This window comes from Colobus angolensis, unplaced genomic scaffold (genome assembly GCF_000951035.1).
Source record: "Colobus angolensis palliatus isolate OR3802 unplaced genomic scaffold, Cang.pa_1.0 Scaffold148, whole genome shotgun sequence".
NCBI lineage: Eukaryota > Metazoa > Chordata > Mammalia > Primates > Cercopithecidae > Colobus > Colobus angolensis.
In genome coordinates this window covers 5,951,433-5,964,174 of record NW_012114577.1, presented here as the reverse complement: position 1 = coordinate 5,964,174, position 12,742 = coordinate 5,951,433, and the positions used below count along the sequence as shown (strand labels likewise).

General features: G+C 37.7%; 1 protein-coding gene across 1 annotated transcript in view; it reads right to left on the bottom strand.

The window, feature by feature from the left end:
* The window catches only part of RYR2 (ryanodine receptor 2 (cardiac)), a 592,347-nt gene that overhangs the window by 33,748 nt on the left and 545,857 nt on the right, over window positions 1-12,742 (bottom strand). The window contains exons 94-100 of the mRNA XM_011935762.1: window positions 11,987-12,054; window positions 9,945-10,092; window positions 6,755-6,841; window positions 5,947-6,165; window positions 4,334-4,464; window positions 3,004-3,046; window positions 1,717-1,850 (exon numbers count right to left, since the gene is read on the bottom strand). Of these exons, the coding sequence (XP_011791152.1) occupies window positions 1,717-1,850; window positions 3,004-3,046; window positions 4,334-4,464; window positions 5,947-6,165; window positions 6,755-6,841; window positions 9,945-10,092; window positions 11,987-12,054 (830 nt within the window). The remainder of the gene's footprint in view (window positions 1-1,716; window positions 1,851-3,003; window positions 3,047-4,333; window positions 4,465-5,946; window positions 6,166-6,754; window positions 6,842-9,944; window positions 10,093-11,986; window positions 12,055-12,742) is intronic.

Below are 12,742 nucleotides of genomic sequence, written 5' to 3'. Positions count from 1 at the left end.
TTAAAGGTGCACATACCAAGCCTTATGTGTTTGATAAATAAATATCTAAATCATCCTTGTATTTCAATGTTCACATTAAGATAGATAGAGTTCATATATAAATCGGATAATCTTTTAAAACCTGACCTTCCTAAATGCTTTAGTAAAGATACATTATATGTAAATCTTTTTCCTAGTTTACATTATTTACCAGAACTTTATTCTTCTAATTTTATTCTCCATATCTAAAGGTGTTAAATGCTATATGAACTTCTTGGTACATTGCTAGGGGTCAAACTTACAAACATACTATGTATAATGGTAGCAAACTATGCCAATTTAAAGCTATTTCTTCATAGCAGAAAAGCAGCCTAAACTTCCCTTCTATTTTTTCAGACATTTTTTCTAGAGTCACAAATGTGACCATAGAAAATGCATGACTCAGTAAAACTACTTAATTCGGTATTGCTTATTAAGGATCTGAAAATGTCTGTGGGATGCTCAGCCTCACTCACACCCTAGTTCTTGTTTCATATGACATATATTTTTTATACTTTTCTAATATAAGGGACACGGGTCCTAAGGATTGCTCATCTCTGTTGGATTTTACATGCAGTGGCACAACCTTTAAATATACATTTGGTTTTCTAGAGTACTCAAGTAATATTTTGGACCTTAATTCACACTTGCTGATCTAAGTTCTTTTCAACAATTAAGTTCAAAAACAAGTTCACCTTAACTTTAAAGACCCAAGTAGCTCTAATAAGTTTTCAGATAGATAAAAACAATATGACCAATGAGATAGGCCAACCAAACTATCTTTTTAATGCTAGGTAACAGATTATCTAAGAAAATAATACTGCTTCACAGAACCATAAACATGTTTTCAAAGTAACCATCACATCCCAAATCATGTTAAGAGAAAGTAAAGTATTGTTTCTTCCAAAATCATTCAGTGACTACAACAAGCAATTACATTTTTAAAAGCATGTTTTACTTTTATTCCAGAGATTCAGTTGATCAAATTTGCTAGATGAATGTATGTATATATCTCTACACTCACACTATATATGTGTGTGTGTGTGTGTGTGACATTTAAACTCAGGTACATTCAACTCAACTGGTTTAAAAACATATTATTCCACGAAAACAGTATATAAAGAGTGTTTCATTTTGAAGTAAACTTTACAAGTCATAGTATGATGGGATATTATTTCTGACATACTAAGCCTTTGCTATTCAATAAAGTAATATGAGTTCCTCTCAACATTGTAAATAAAAGAGCTACATAATTTTCTTATATTTTGGAAAAGGGAACTAATATTTTTTTCAAACAGGAATTACCAGAAATCAGCCATATATAGAGTTTTTGTGTGTGTTTTACTTAGATTTAAGGATCATTTAAAGACAGAAAGCAAATTAGTCAAAAACATGAATAGTCTTTCTTTTCTCTTGTAAATATTAAAAGGCACCTCCAAGATTAATAGAAAAAAACCAATGATTCCAGAGTTCCAAATACCAAGAAGTGTAAAAGTAGACTTTATATACATTCTGTTTTCCTCATCTATCTATTCTTCTGACATTAAAGGAAAGGAAATCAATGTACAAGTTTAGGAGTGTATTAATGTTTTCCCTTTTCAGTCTAAGTCTGTAGGATGGAGCCGAAGTAACACTTACACAGCTGAAGTAACACTTACACAGCTGAAGTAACACTTACACAGCCAAAGTAACACTTACACAGCTGATAAGGAGCTGTCTTTCTTTGGCTTCTTCTTTTCTCTGGCATCACTGAAGTCCAGAGCTGCCTTGTCCATGCCAAGTAATTCACTAATTCTGTCTCGGCCGTAGAACTCTCCATACTTATCCATTACCTTGGGGTATGAGAAAAAGCATTTTGTTGGCTTCAACCATTAAATAATATCTATATGTGTGTATAAAACATCTAATCATTGTTATACTTACTGTATATTTGCCCTAACAATCACCTAAAATCTAGCTCATCTTCTGTGATCCCATGCTTAAGGTCTAAACAAATTCAGAGCATTTTACATAATACCTATCTGAGGACTAAGATTTCTCTCTCATTCAAGAGAGGGAGACATATCAAGGAAGAAGATGAGCTGAAAAAAACATATGAAATGGAGGGAAATGGAATGAGAGTGACCTTTACTAAATTAATACTTTGTGTCAGAAATTATGCTTCATTCCATGTGACTGTCACAATATGTAGGTTTCATGTTATTGATACTCTGCAGATAAAGAAACTGTACCTTAGAACACTTCGTGTAATGTGCCTAAGGTTGCTAAACTCAGCAAGAGATGGGGTCCGGGAAGCAACCAGGCCATGCCTGACTCCCCAGCCAATGAGCTTCTGCATAGACCTCTGCATGCTAACAGGGGGCACATCACAGGGGTGGCATTCTTCCATGCTCTCGATTTCAACCCTTCAACTCTCTGACCACAATGCCCATCTTTCCACCCCACGCCCCTGAGTATCCTGACCCCAGCAATTCTTCAGTAAAACCAGGACCTGCAACCTTGTCACCATCCTCAGCCTGCCACCACGCCCGGCCATTATGTGCTATTCTGGAAATTCGTATTTGGCCGGACGTGGTGGCTCACGCCTGTAATCCCAGCACTTTGGTAGATCAAGGCGGGTGGATCACCTGAGGTCAGGAGTCGGAGCCTGGCCAACATGGCAAAACCTCCTCTCGACTAAAAATACAAAAATTAGCCAGGCGTGGTGGCGGGCGCCTGTAATCCCAGCCACTCGGGAGACTGAGGCAGGAGAATCGCTTGAACCCGGGAGGCGGAGGTTACACGGTTGCAGTGAGCCAAGGTCGCGCCACTGCACTCCAGCCTGGGCGACAGACCAAGACTCCGCCTCAAAAAAAAAAAAAAAAAATTGAGACATTAATAGGCTGATAAATTATACCTTGATATCTTATTCTACAGCTGAATCACACCAAATTAAAATCCGAACTGTGCTTTAAGAAAAATATAGAGGATTCCAAGTAGTATTACCTTTCTTTTAACAAATTTGTCCCAGTAGTTGTTGGGAAATGACCTAAAATATAGAAAAGCATAGAAGTAAATCGTATTATTTTTAATGACAAATAATAACATATCATTTGGGATATATGGCATACTTAAATCCTGCCATCCATGTAAACTTACAATGAATTTGGTTAACATCACATAATTTCCTGCATCATAGGTATTTGAATATTATTTTAAATATTAATATGTAAATATATACAAAAACGTATAAGCTGATACTCTAATGGAGAAGAATATGAGAATATTTATTAGGTAGTATTGCTATTTATTTGTTTTTATCATATCAATACATAGACCTGTTTATCAATTGCCTTTAAAAATTAAAGTATCTAGAAACCTGTCATTGTTATTCCTATGAAGAAAAAAAATCTCCTTCCTACCAGTTATCCTCAAAGAAATTTCGAGCTTAGCACCAAAGCACAACTCTAGCACCTTAACTAATACATAAAGAGATTACCTAAAGGGAATGACTTGTTTAGACTTAGTATTAATGATAGAATTGCTAAACAAAGCATTTAGCATTTAGAATAAACATGTATCATGTATAAATAAATCACCTCCATTTGACAACTCAGAACCCATTAGCAAATAACTTTTTAATAAGCAAAACTAATCACAATTTAAAAAAGATTTCACTCTTGAATAGTAAATATAAACTATTACAACTATTGCAGTACTAATTCTTTTTACAGTGAAAAATTACACTTTTGTGATGGATTTATATTCAGAACAGCAGCTGGTAGTTTGGATCTTGATCTCATGGGGCTAAACGATCATTGGATAGAAAAAGCTTTTGTTTTTCTGTCTTACATTTTACACCATGTCCTAACATTTAGTTAGTTTCATGCTAGGCCGCTTGATGGTACTGAAAGTTGATAACTCAGATATATTCAAGGTGTACAATTCAATATGTTTTCCTTTAATGCTACAACTTTTTCCTTAATGAATAATTTTTGCTTCCTCTGCTTTTGGATGAGATAACCCTGCCTGCAGGTCATGCACTTCCTGTTACACACATCCCTGAACGCTGAGTAATGGATGTGAAGTTCCATCAGTGCTGTGGAAATGAACTCTAAGCCATTTTTGATTAAGGAATTCAGAACTCAGAGGGCAAAAATTGAGGACATCCATTAAGGAGGCTGACGGCGCTGAGTCTTTAGATTTTTCTTGACTGAATATATAACTATTATTCACCTCTGCTAAACTTTTGACAAATCTGCAGGAACTCCAACCAAGTATTTTCATGTCTGGAAATTTGTGAGTGCAGAAATGTCTCATATAATTCTTTACTCACTGTGTGTTGATTACGAGTCTATCCCACTGGCCTTTAATATCATCTTCTGAAGGCTGTTCTGTAATATAAAGCCCATCAAATTCCAATTTCCGTGCTACTTCCTTTTCTCGCTTAAAAATAACCAATGGGACCTACACAGGAAAAATAAATATGTTAAAATTAGTTTAGATTTACTGGCATCTCTTGTGGTCACTATCTTTACAAAACAGCTTTTGGAAAGAAATATTTCCTGTGTACTTCCAGGAAGGTAAAAATTGAATGAAAATGAATCGGCTATATTCAAGCAGGAAGAAGCATCTAGAAGGTTTTGGAAAAACAGTAGATAGAATAGATATTACATATATGCATGTTTTTAAACACATAGGGGCTTATAGATAATTACACTAATGAAATCATTTTTAAACTTCAAAGATGAAAAGATGATTATGCAAAATCATTTTCTTTTTACATATATCTCTCAACATAAATGAATGAAATAAAATTTAGCAATCGCAGCAGTGTTCCCAAATGCATGCTACTAAAGTGCAGTTTCATTTGAGAAACCTCTTTAATAATTTCATGCTCAGGATCACCACATACTAATTTGAGATACATTTTAATTTCAACATCAGCAAAAATCTTTGTCAGTTTGTCAAAATATCTCCAGAACATAATGATCCTCTTTTTATATGGACAGACTTTACGTAAACAAGGCACAGATAGCAGACAGACACAGATATTCTGGAAAGAGCCAAGAATATGCACTCCCATAAAACAGAATAAACGGGAGGAAAGGAGTTCCTGAAGAACACTTTACATTCTAGTCTTTTGCTGAGCCCTGGTTTTTTCAAATGTCTTCTGCAAGATTTACAACCAGAGGCAGAGGATGGTGAAAGTGAAATAAAGGCATCACAGTGAAAAAGCGCCTTGCTAGGAAAAGATAAAGAGGTTTGCACAGGTAATGGGCAGCCTTGAGCACTCAGAGAGATTATCTTGGGTTCTATTCACCAAATTATATTGTTCCCTTGGCAGGCCTCTAGGGATAAAGCTGCATTATTTTCTGGGTGAAGTGTGACAAATCATGAGGCATTTCCGCCAAGAATAGCAATAGATACTTCCCTAATAACAAAACAATAAAATGACTCCTAGGATCGATACAATGTAATTCTGTAAGTCTTAATATACTGGAGTATCACTGCATTACCATGAGACATGGTGGGTGAGCATACTTCTGTAGAGCCAAGTTATAGGCGAAATTCTCTATGTGAATAATTCTCAGTCCATGAAAGAAAGCTACTTTAAGACAGCTGATGGCCATAGCCCCTTCCCAGGGCAGACTAGTCAATGTAGACATAAAATGGCCAGGCTCCAATGCCTCAGGCCAGGACAGCCCTGAAGGGGCATCCCAGCTTTGGAGACTGCACCTGCTGTGTCTACAGTAGCCCAGCTTTCCCCTCTCCCATCCTGCTTCCTCCATTTGCCCCAAGCACGTTGATTCATGGAGCATTCTGTCAGAAACTTTGTACCCAACATTTCCAGTTCAGAATCTGCTTCCCCAGAAGTCCAGCCTGCAACACAGACACACACACAGACACACACACACACAGAGGTACCTTGGTGCCTTACTATCTTACTTTCAAGCAGTAGTATCCAATGATGCAGAAGAAAGAAATGACCGTGTGGAGAATAGCTAAGATACGCAACGTGGGCTCCATGTAGCCGCTGCTCTCCTCCAGTACATAGTGAACTGCGATGATTCTATGGGAGCTGCTGTCCAGGCTGGTCACTTTGGCATTTTCACTTGAACTTCTAGTGGGGAGCTCCTTTCCTTCAACCACAGAAGAAGTGGAGACCTGATTCAAAGCATTTAAAGTAGAGTCAATTTGCTGCATCTAGGATATCATTGCAAGCAAAAGACAAAAGAAATATAGCCTTTTTAGCAAATAGTTGAATGTGAGGTTACTGCATAACGAAAGGACTAATAGCAAAGGCTAAAAACGATAGCTTTTCAAAAACCAAAGGCAAGTAGTAAACATACTTTTAAAATTCATTCTTATTCAACCAAAAGTTCTGAGGATTCCAGTGCATGCAAGAAAAAAATTAGATGGCTAAGCTCTCTTCTTAATTATAAAAGAATGTAATATAATACAGGTATGCCACACCCAGACATAATCACAAGTAAGATATTCAGCTAAATTAACCTGGGAATACTATGGGTAAGCCCTCTGCTAAATCAAATGCCCTTCAGTTGAGACATTTCTCACTTCTCAGGAACAAATCTTGCCTTCCTAGATAACAGTGATATCAGTGCCTAGGTATCAGTATTTCATAATAGGTTTAGACATGTTCACTAGCAGTAGTAGATATGTTCATCGTGAAATCTTTACATTCATTTCTATTTGTAGTTTTATACCAGTTATTAAAACAGAAAGATGTACGTACCTTATAAAAGAGCAAGATGAAATTGATAGCAAATGCGACAAATAAGGCTAACATTCTCATGTTGTAAAAGTTGCGAGCAAAATAGTTCTGAGGGTGAAAAACATTATAGAAGGTCACTGAATCAAAAAACTTGAAATCTGCAATTTAAATAAAGCATTCATTCATTTACCCCAAACAACTGATTGCAAGCCTACTGTTTCAAGCACCATTCTTGGTGCTGCAGACCTAACAGTGAGAGAGAACATTTCTGCCACCATGGAGGAGATAAAGAATAAAAAAGCATACCCATAATTTCAGAGAACGTTAAATACTAAGAAGAAAACTACATCAGGTTAGGAGCTTAGGGAATAGGGGTGCTATTTTAGATGATGCTGGTCTGGGAAGATTTATCTCAGGAGGTGAGCTTTGAACAGAGAGGCCTGAATACAGGAGGGGAGCAGGTTATGCAAACATTTGGTGAAAGAGTGTGTCAAAGACAGGAGCAACAAGGGCAGAGGCCCTGAGTTAGGAGTGATGTCAGTGTGTTTGAGAAATAGAAGGAAACACAGTGAGAGAAAGGGAGACTGGTGTGTGGGGGTGGCAGGGGGATATGATCAAACAGGTGAGCAGGGGGCAGGGTTCTGTAGGCTTCTGATAAAAGGTCGTCTTGTCTTTGACAGTGTGGTGGTTCAGTTTACAACCTCTGAGGCCTCACTGCCTGGATACGAAGCCTGCCTGCCTCCATTTCCTAGTGTGGGATATGGACAAATGACTTAATCTTTTCTGTAGCATCACTCTGCTCATCTGTATGCGAAGTGGGATAACAATAGACCTTAACTCTTAAGTGAGCTTTGCGGATGAAATGTTAAGATAGGGAACATTTGTTATTAATATTATCATTATTATATCATTATAATAAATGTAATATTCTAGTATAATTATTATTTTAGTCTAGGTGGGATGGGAAGCTATTAGAGGATTTGAGGGGGGCTTGGTGCAGTTGGATCATGATTTGGAAGGACCACTCCAGCTACTATGTGGAAAACTGATAGTAGTAGAACAAGAGTGAAAACAAGAGGACCAGTCAGAAAGTAAGTTATTACCAGACATCAGGCAGAGGTGAGGTTCATGTGGTGGGCTGGACTTAATGGTACCTGTGGAGATGGCAAGAACTGGGCAGACTCGATGTATTTGGAACAACTGAGAAGAATTATCGTTGGGTTGTATTTAAGGTGAGAAAGAGGCTTCAGAGATGATAACCTCTGAATTTGGCAGCCTGAGCAACTAAGTGAACAGCTGGTACAATTTATTGGGCTGGGAAAAAATAAAGCCTCAAGAAGTGGGTTTAAAGTAATAGGTTATGGTGGACATTAAGTACTTGTTTTAATATTAAGTGGGAGATGTCAATATAATGTAAGTAGATATGTCAGGGGCTTTACCATAGTAAAGCTACATCCAAATGTAACACCTCAGAATGCTAGCCCCCTCTGTGGACACACCCCATCTCTGTTCGTGTCATTTCCCCACACAGGACCCCATCTTTGCTGTCAGCGCTTACTGGAACAAGGCTGTCCACCACACCCAGACTGGGTCAGTTTCACTGGTTCTCCTTGGAAGGAGGATCTGGGTCACAGAGGCTGAGTTAGCTAGCCTGAGCTCTCACTTAGGGGAAAAGGGGCCTTTGGTAGACAGATGTGGCCATGATTGGTCACGTGCACGCAAATCGGTGAGCCGAGAAAGATAGCAAAGGGATGCAGGAAAAGGGAGGAGCTGTGCAGAGACAACAGAACATGTGAACCCTGGCACAGTGAAAGCTGGAAGCAAAATCTCAACTACTTGGTTTACACAACTGTAGTTAAACACATTCTTCAGGAACCCACTGGGGTAGTGCGGTGCCCATTCAACCTTTAAACCATTTGTAATAGAACTATACCTGAAGCCATGGAAGCCAATATGGCATACCAAATTAATAATTATTCAGAGTTATCTAGGAAACATTTATGTTCCATGTACTCTGTATTACATAATATAGGGAAAATAAAAGATGGTTTAGGAAAATATAGTTACAACTAAATTAAAATATACTTGCCTAAAATACATAATACATAAACATATTTAAAGATAAGCATTTAGAATATATAATTACTGAGGACAGTTCACTTTCCTTATAAGAGAAATTCTACAGTCCATTGAGTTTCTGGGTTGTCAAATTTTGATTTCTCAAGGGCTATAAAATACTATATATGATTCTGCTGTTCAAATGGCTTTATTATGAGGGTTGTTCTTAATTTCTAGGTCTAACATCACTGGTCAGTATCTCTTGTAGGTGGATTCTACATGCTTATCTCCTATCCTTTTCCTCCTTTATAAAGATTTAAAAAAATTATAAAAATTATACATATATACACATATAATTATAAAAACTATACATATATAGACACATATGTATAATTTTTATAAAGGAGGAAAAGGATAGGAGATAAGCATGTAGGAAAAGGATAGGAGACACCCATGTATGTGTATATATATGACATTACACACGCATGTTTATAAAAGGCCTTTCAAACAATGTTTTTAAGAATTTCAAGATCAATATGAATAGACAGAGCTATACCTTTTTTCTTTGTTTTCCAAATATGAATGTGTGCTTTACTAATTAGGGGAACACCTCTGCAAAATGTACAGGACACTACATAAAGAACTGTAATCCCTCTTTCTAAAGAATACTTTTGAATAGACTTTCTTATTATCAATGGAAAGTGGCTCAATTAGCTAATATTTTTATACCTGGATTTTTAAGTAAAAGGGTGATGTTATAGAAATACTGACTAATCGAGTTCTGGAACATTAATTTGAATTACATGTGCCCCAGAAGGCACACCTTGCTTTAAAATCTGTTGCAGGTCCTCAGAATATTTTTATTCACCTGTCCTAGTGTCTTTGTGGGCAGACACTGGGAGTACTGTGGGCAGGAACCAAATGAAAGGGTTTCAGGGAGTGTGAACATGAGTAGAGGTCATGGGTTTGACAGTAGGGAACAGTGGGCCAGATACATTCACTATAAAAGATAAACACACTACAATGGGCAAATCAAACATGTGCTGGGCTAACCTGGTTCCCACTCAGGGAGAAGTCAGCAAATATTTACTGAGCCTAAATTATTATGGTATTGTACTATATCAGTAACAATATTCATTCTAAAACATCTTACTAGAAGTTTCTGTTGATATGCTATGATTTTCTTCCAGAATGCTGACTCGGGCACTTCTGGTTCTCCGTATCTGTGTGTGTGAAGCTGCCTCAACTTTTGTTTGCCCTTGTCTTCCTTGGCTTTCTCTTCTTTTTCTCCATCTTCTCCCCTATGAAAACAGATGAACAAAACCTAAGCTCCACAGAAACTAAAGAACTAAACGGGTGTTGTGGAAAATTACCCAAGTGAACAAATATTTTAGACCATCGTATCACTTCTGAAAACTAATTTATTTTCCGGTGAATGATAATATTCTGAATTTTAGAATCAGGCGTAATGTTCCTGTTGATCACAGATTCTATGAAGCTGAAATATAGAGGACATTTTATAGGCTTGACTTTATACATAGCAGATTTCTTCCAACTCTACAATAAAACATTAAAAAAAAAAAAATGAAGACTGACTTTGCTGTGACTGTCCAACATACCCTACTTTTAAATTATAATTTCAAATTTTTTTTTTTGAGGAGTCTTGCTCTGTCACCCTGGCTGGAATGCAGGGGCACCATCTCAGCTCACTGCAACCTCTACCTCCCGGGTTCAAGTCATTCTCCTGCCTCAGCCTTCCAAGTAGCTGGGATTATAGGGATGTGCCACCATGCCTGGCTAACTTTTGTATTTTTAGTAGAAGACCAGGTTTCACCATGTTGGCCAGTCTGGTCACCATGAACTCCTGATCTCGTAATCCACCTGCCTCGGCCTCCTGAAGTGCTGGGATTACAGGTGTGAGCCACTGCACCCAGCCTATAATTTTAAGGCACAATTTTTAACATTTGCCATTAAGATTTAAAATCAGAAGCCTACACACTTAATTGTTCACATGTATAAAGTGTATCATTATACTCATACTTATACTAATATATTAATTGTAATTAATTTTATTAAGTGAATTATAGTAATGTTATATTAATTCCAGACAATAATGGAATTAGAAGAATTGACATTTGATATCCTGTGGGTACAAAATATCAGTCCTTCATTAAATTAAAGTGAAGTCATATGTATTAATACATAAACTAGAAATATTAATATATAAGCTATACTTAACTCATATGAGGTGGATATTAAAGAATTGCCATTGAAATGCCTGTCTTGCTGTTATTTGTTATATGTCTACTTTTTATGTGGCCATTTTTACAACAGACCCAATAGTGTAAGGTCTATGACAATGCATAGTGCTGACTGCAAAGAACATACGATGAAAACAGACCAAAGAAAATAACAGAACAGAGGAGAAAATTTCAACGCTAGGGGAGAAGAGCGGCACTACAGGCACCTAAAAGCTTCCTTTCTTCCCCCAACTTTTCAAATGTGCGTGTAAAATTCTATAAACGTGGAGAAAGATGCAGGCTTCGATTATGCACAGAAACCTGATGTTATGAGGGAGTTAGGCATTTTCATCGCCTCACATCCAGCTCTTTTTTATTGCTGCATTGATACCAGGAGCACTGGTGAAAATGAAGGTTCCCAGGCCCCACACCAGACCTGCTGAGGCAGGATCTATGCCTTGGGGCCCAGGAATGTTAGTTTTAACCAACTCTCCTGGTGAGTTTTATGCATGTGGCCCTGGGTCTACGGTTTAAGGAGCATCACTCCACAGGATTCTATGAAGGTGCATTTGGAATGTTTGTTTCCTCCCTCCTTGAAAAGGACAGAAATACATGAGTGATTTTTAAAGACAGAATTGTGGCCCTGAGTGTTCTTACAAACAGCATTCCATGGAATCACTGGAGTCTTTCCTGCTGACAGGGAATCACACAAATGGAGGTCCACATGGAATGAAAGGAAAAGACTAGAATGGCAGCCCTGGGGGCGTCTACAGTGATCACTGCCCAGGGCCTGAGGTCCTCGCTATCAGAACCTCTCCATGGAGATGGCAGAATTAGTTCTGTGGCTCCTTGGCAATATGAGATTCTCCCTTGCAGCTCCCAAGGACAGAGTACAAGAAAAAGAGATGTAATGACAAACTGAAATGAAGGAAAAGTATATGCAAACTATACATACTCGGCTTTTTCAGGTTCAGATTTGGTTTCTTCTTTGTCTTCCTTTTCTTCTTCTTTTGCCTTTTGTTCCTTGAATGAGTCAATGGGGAAAAGAAAACCAGGATTACCCATCACCTTTGAATGAATTTAGGGAGCCATGTGACCATGTGTCAAACCATAACCTATAGAAGATACCCTCTTGCTTACACCATGATAAAAGTGCCACGTGTTTTTCATTTTACTGGGTCAAACATCTCCCACTTCTTCTGCACACTGACCTACTGCACCAGCAGTAGGGATAAACTTTCTGGGACTCCTTTTTACTCTCTTTTCTCATTTCAGAAATACCCTTCTTTATCTTAAGCACCTACTAAAATCTTACTCGTCCTTCGAGGCCAATTTAAGTCCTACCTCTTCATTCCTATCTAACTACTTTAAACCATACTGGCATTGCCATTCTCTCAAGATAAGCAACCCCTACTGCCCTGCCTATACTATTTAACAGTTAATCCTTTTCTCATTTCTTCATGTGTGTTAGTTTTATCTCTGGAATAAACTTTTTAAGGTAATTTGAAGGCAGTGACCCCATCTTTATATTTTTAGTAGAAGACCAGGTTTCACCACGTTGGCCAGGCTGGTCACCATGAACTCCTGATCTCGTGATCCACCCGCCTCGGCCTCCCGAAGTGCTGGGATTACAGGTGTGAGCCACTGCACCCAGCCTATAATTTTAAGGCACAATTTTTAACATTTGCCATTAAGATTTAAAATCAGAAGC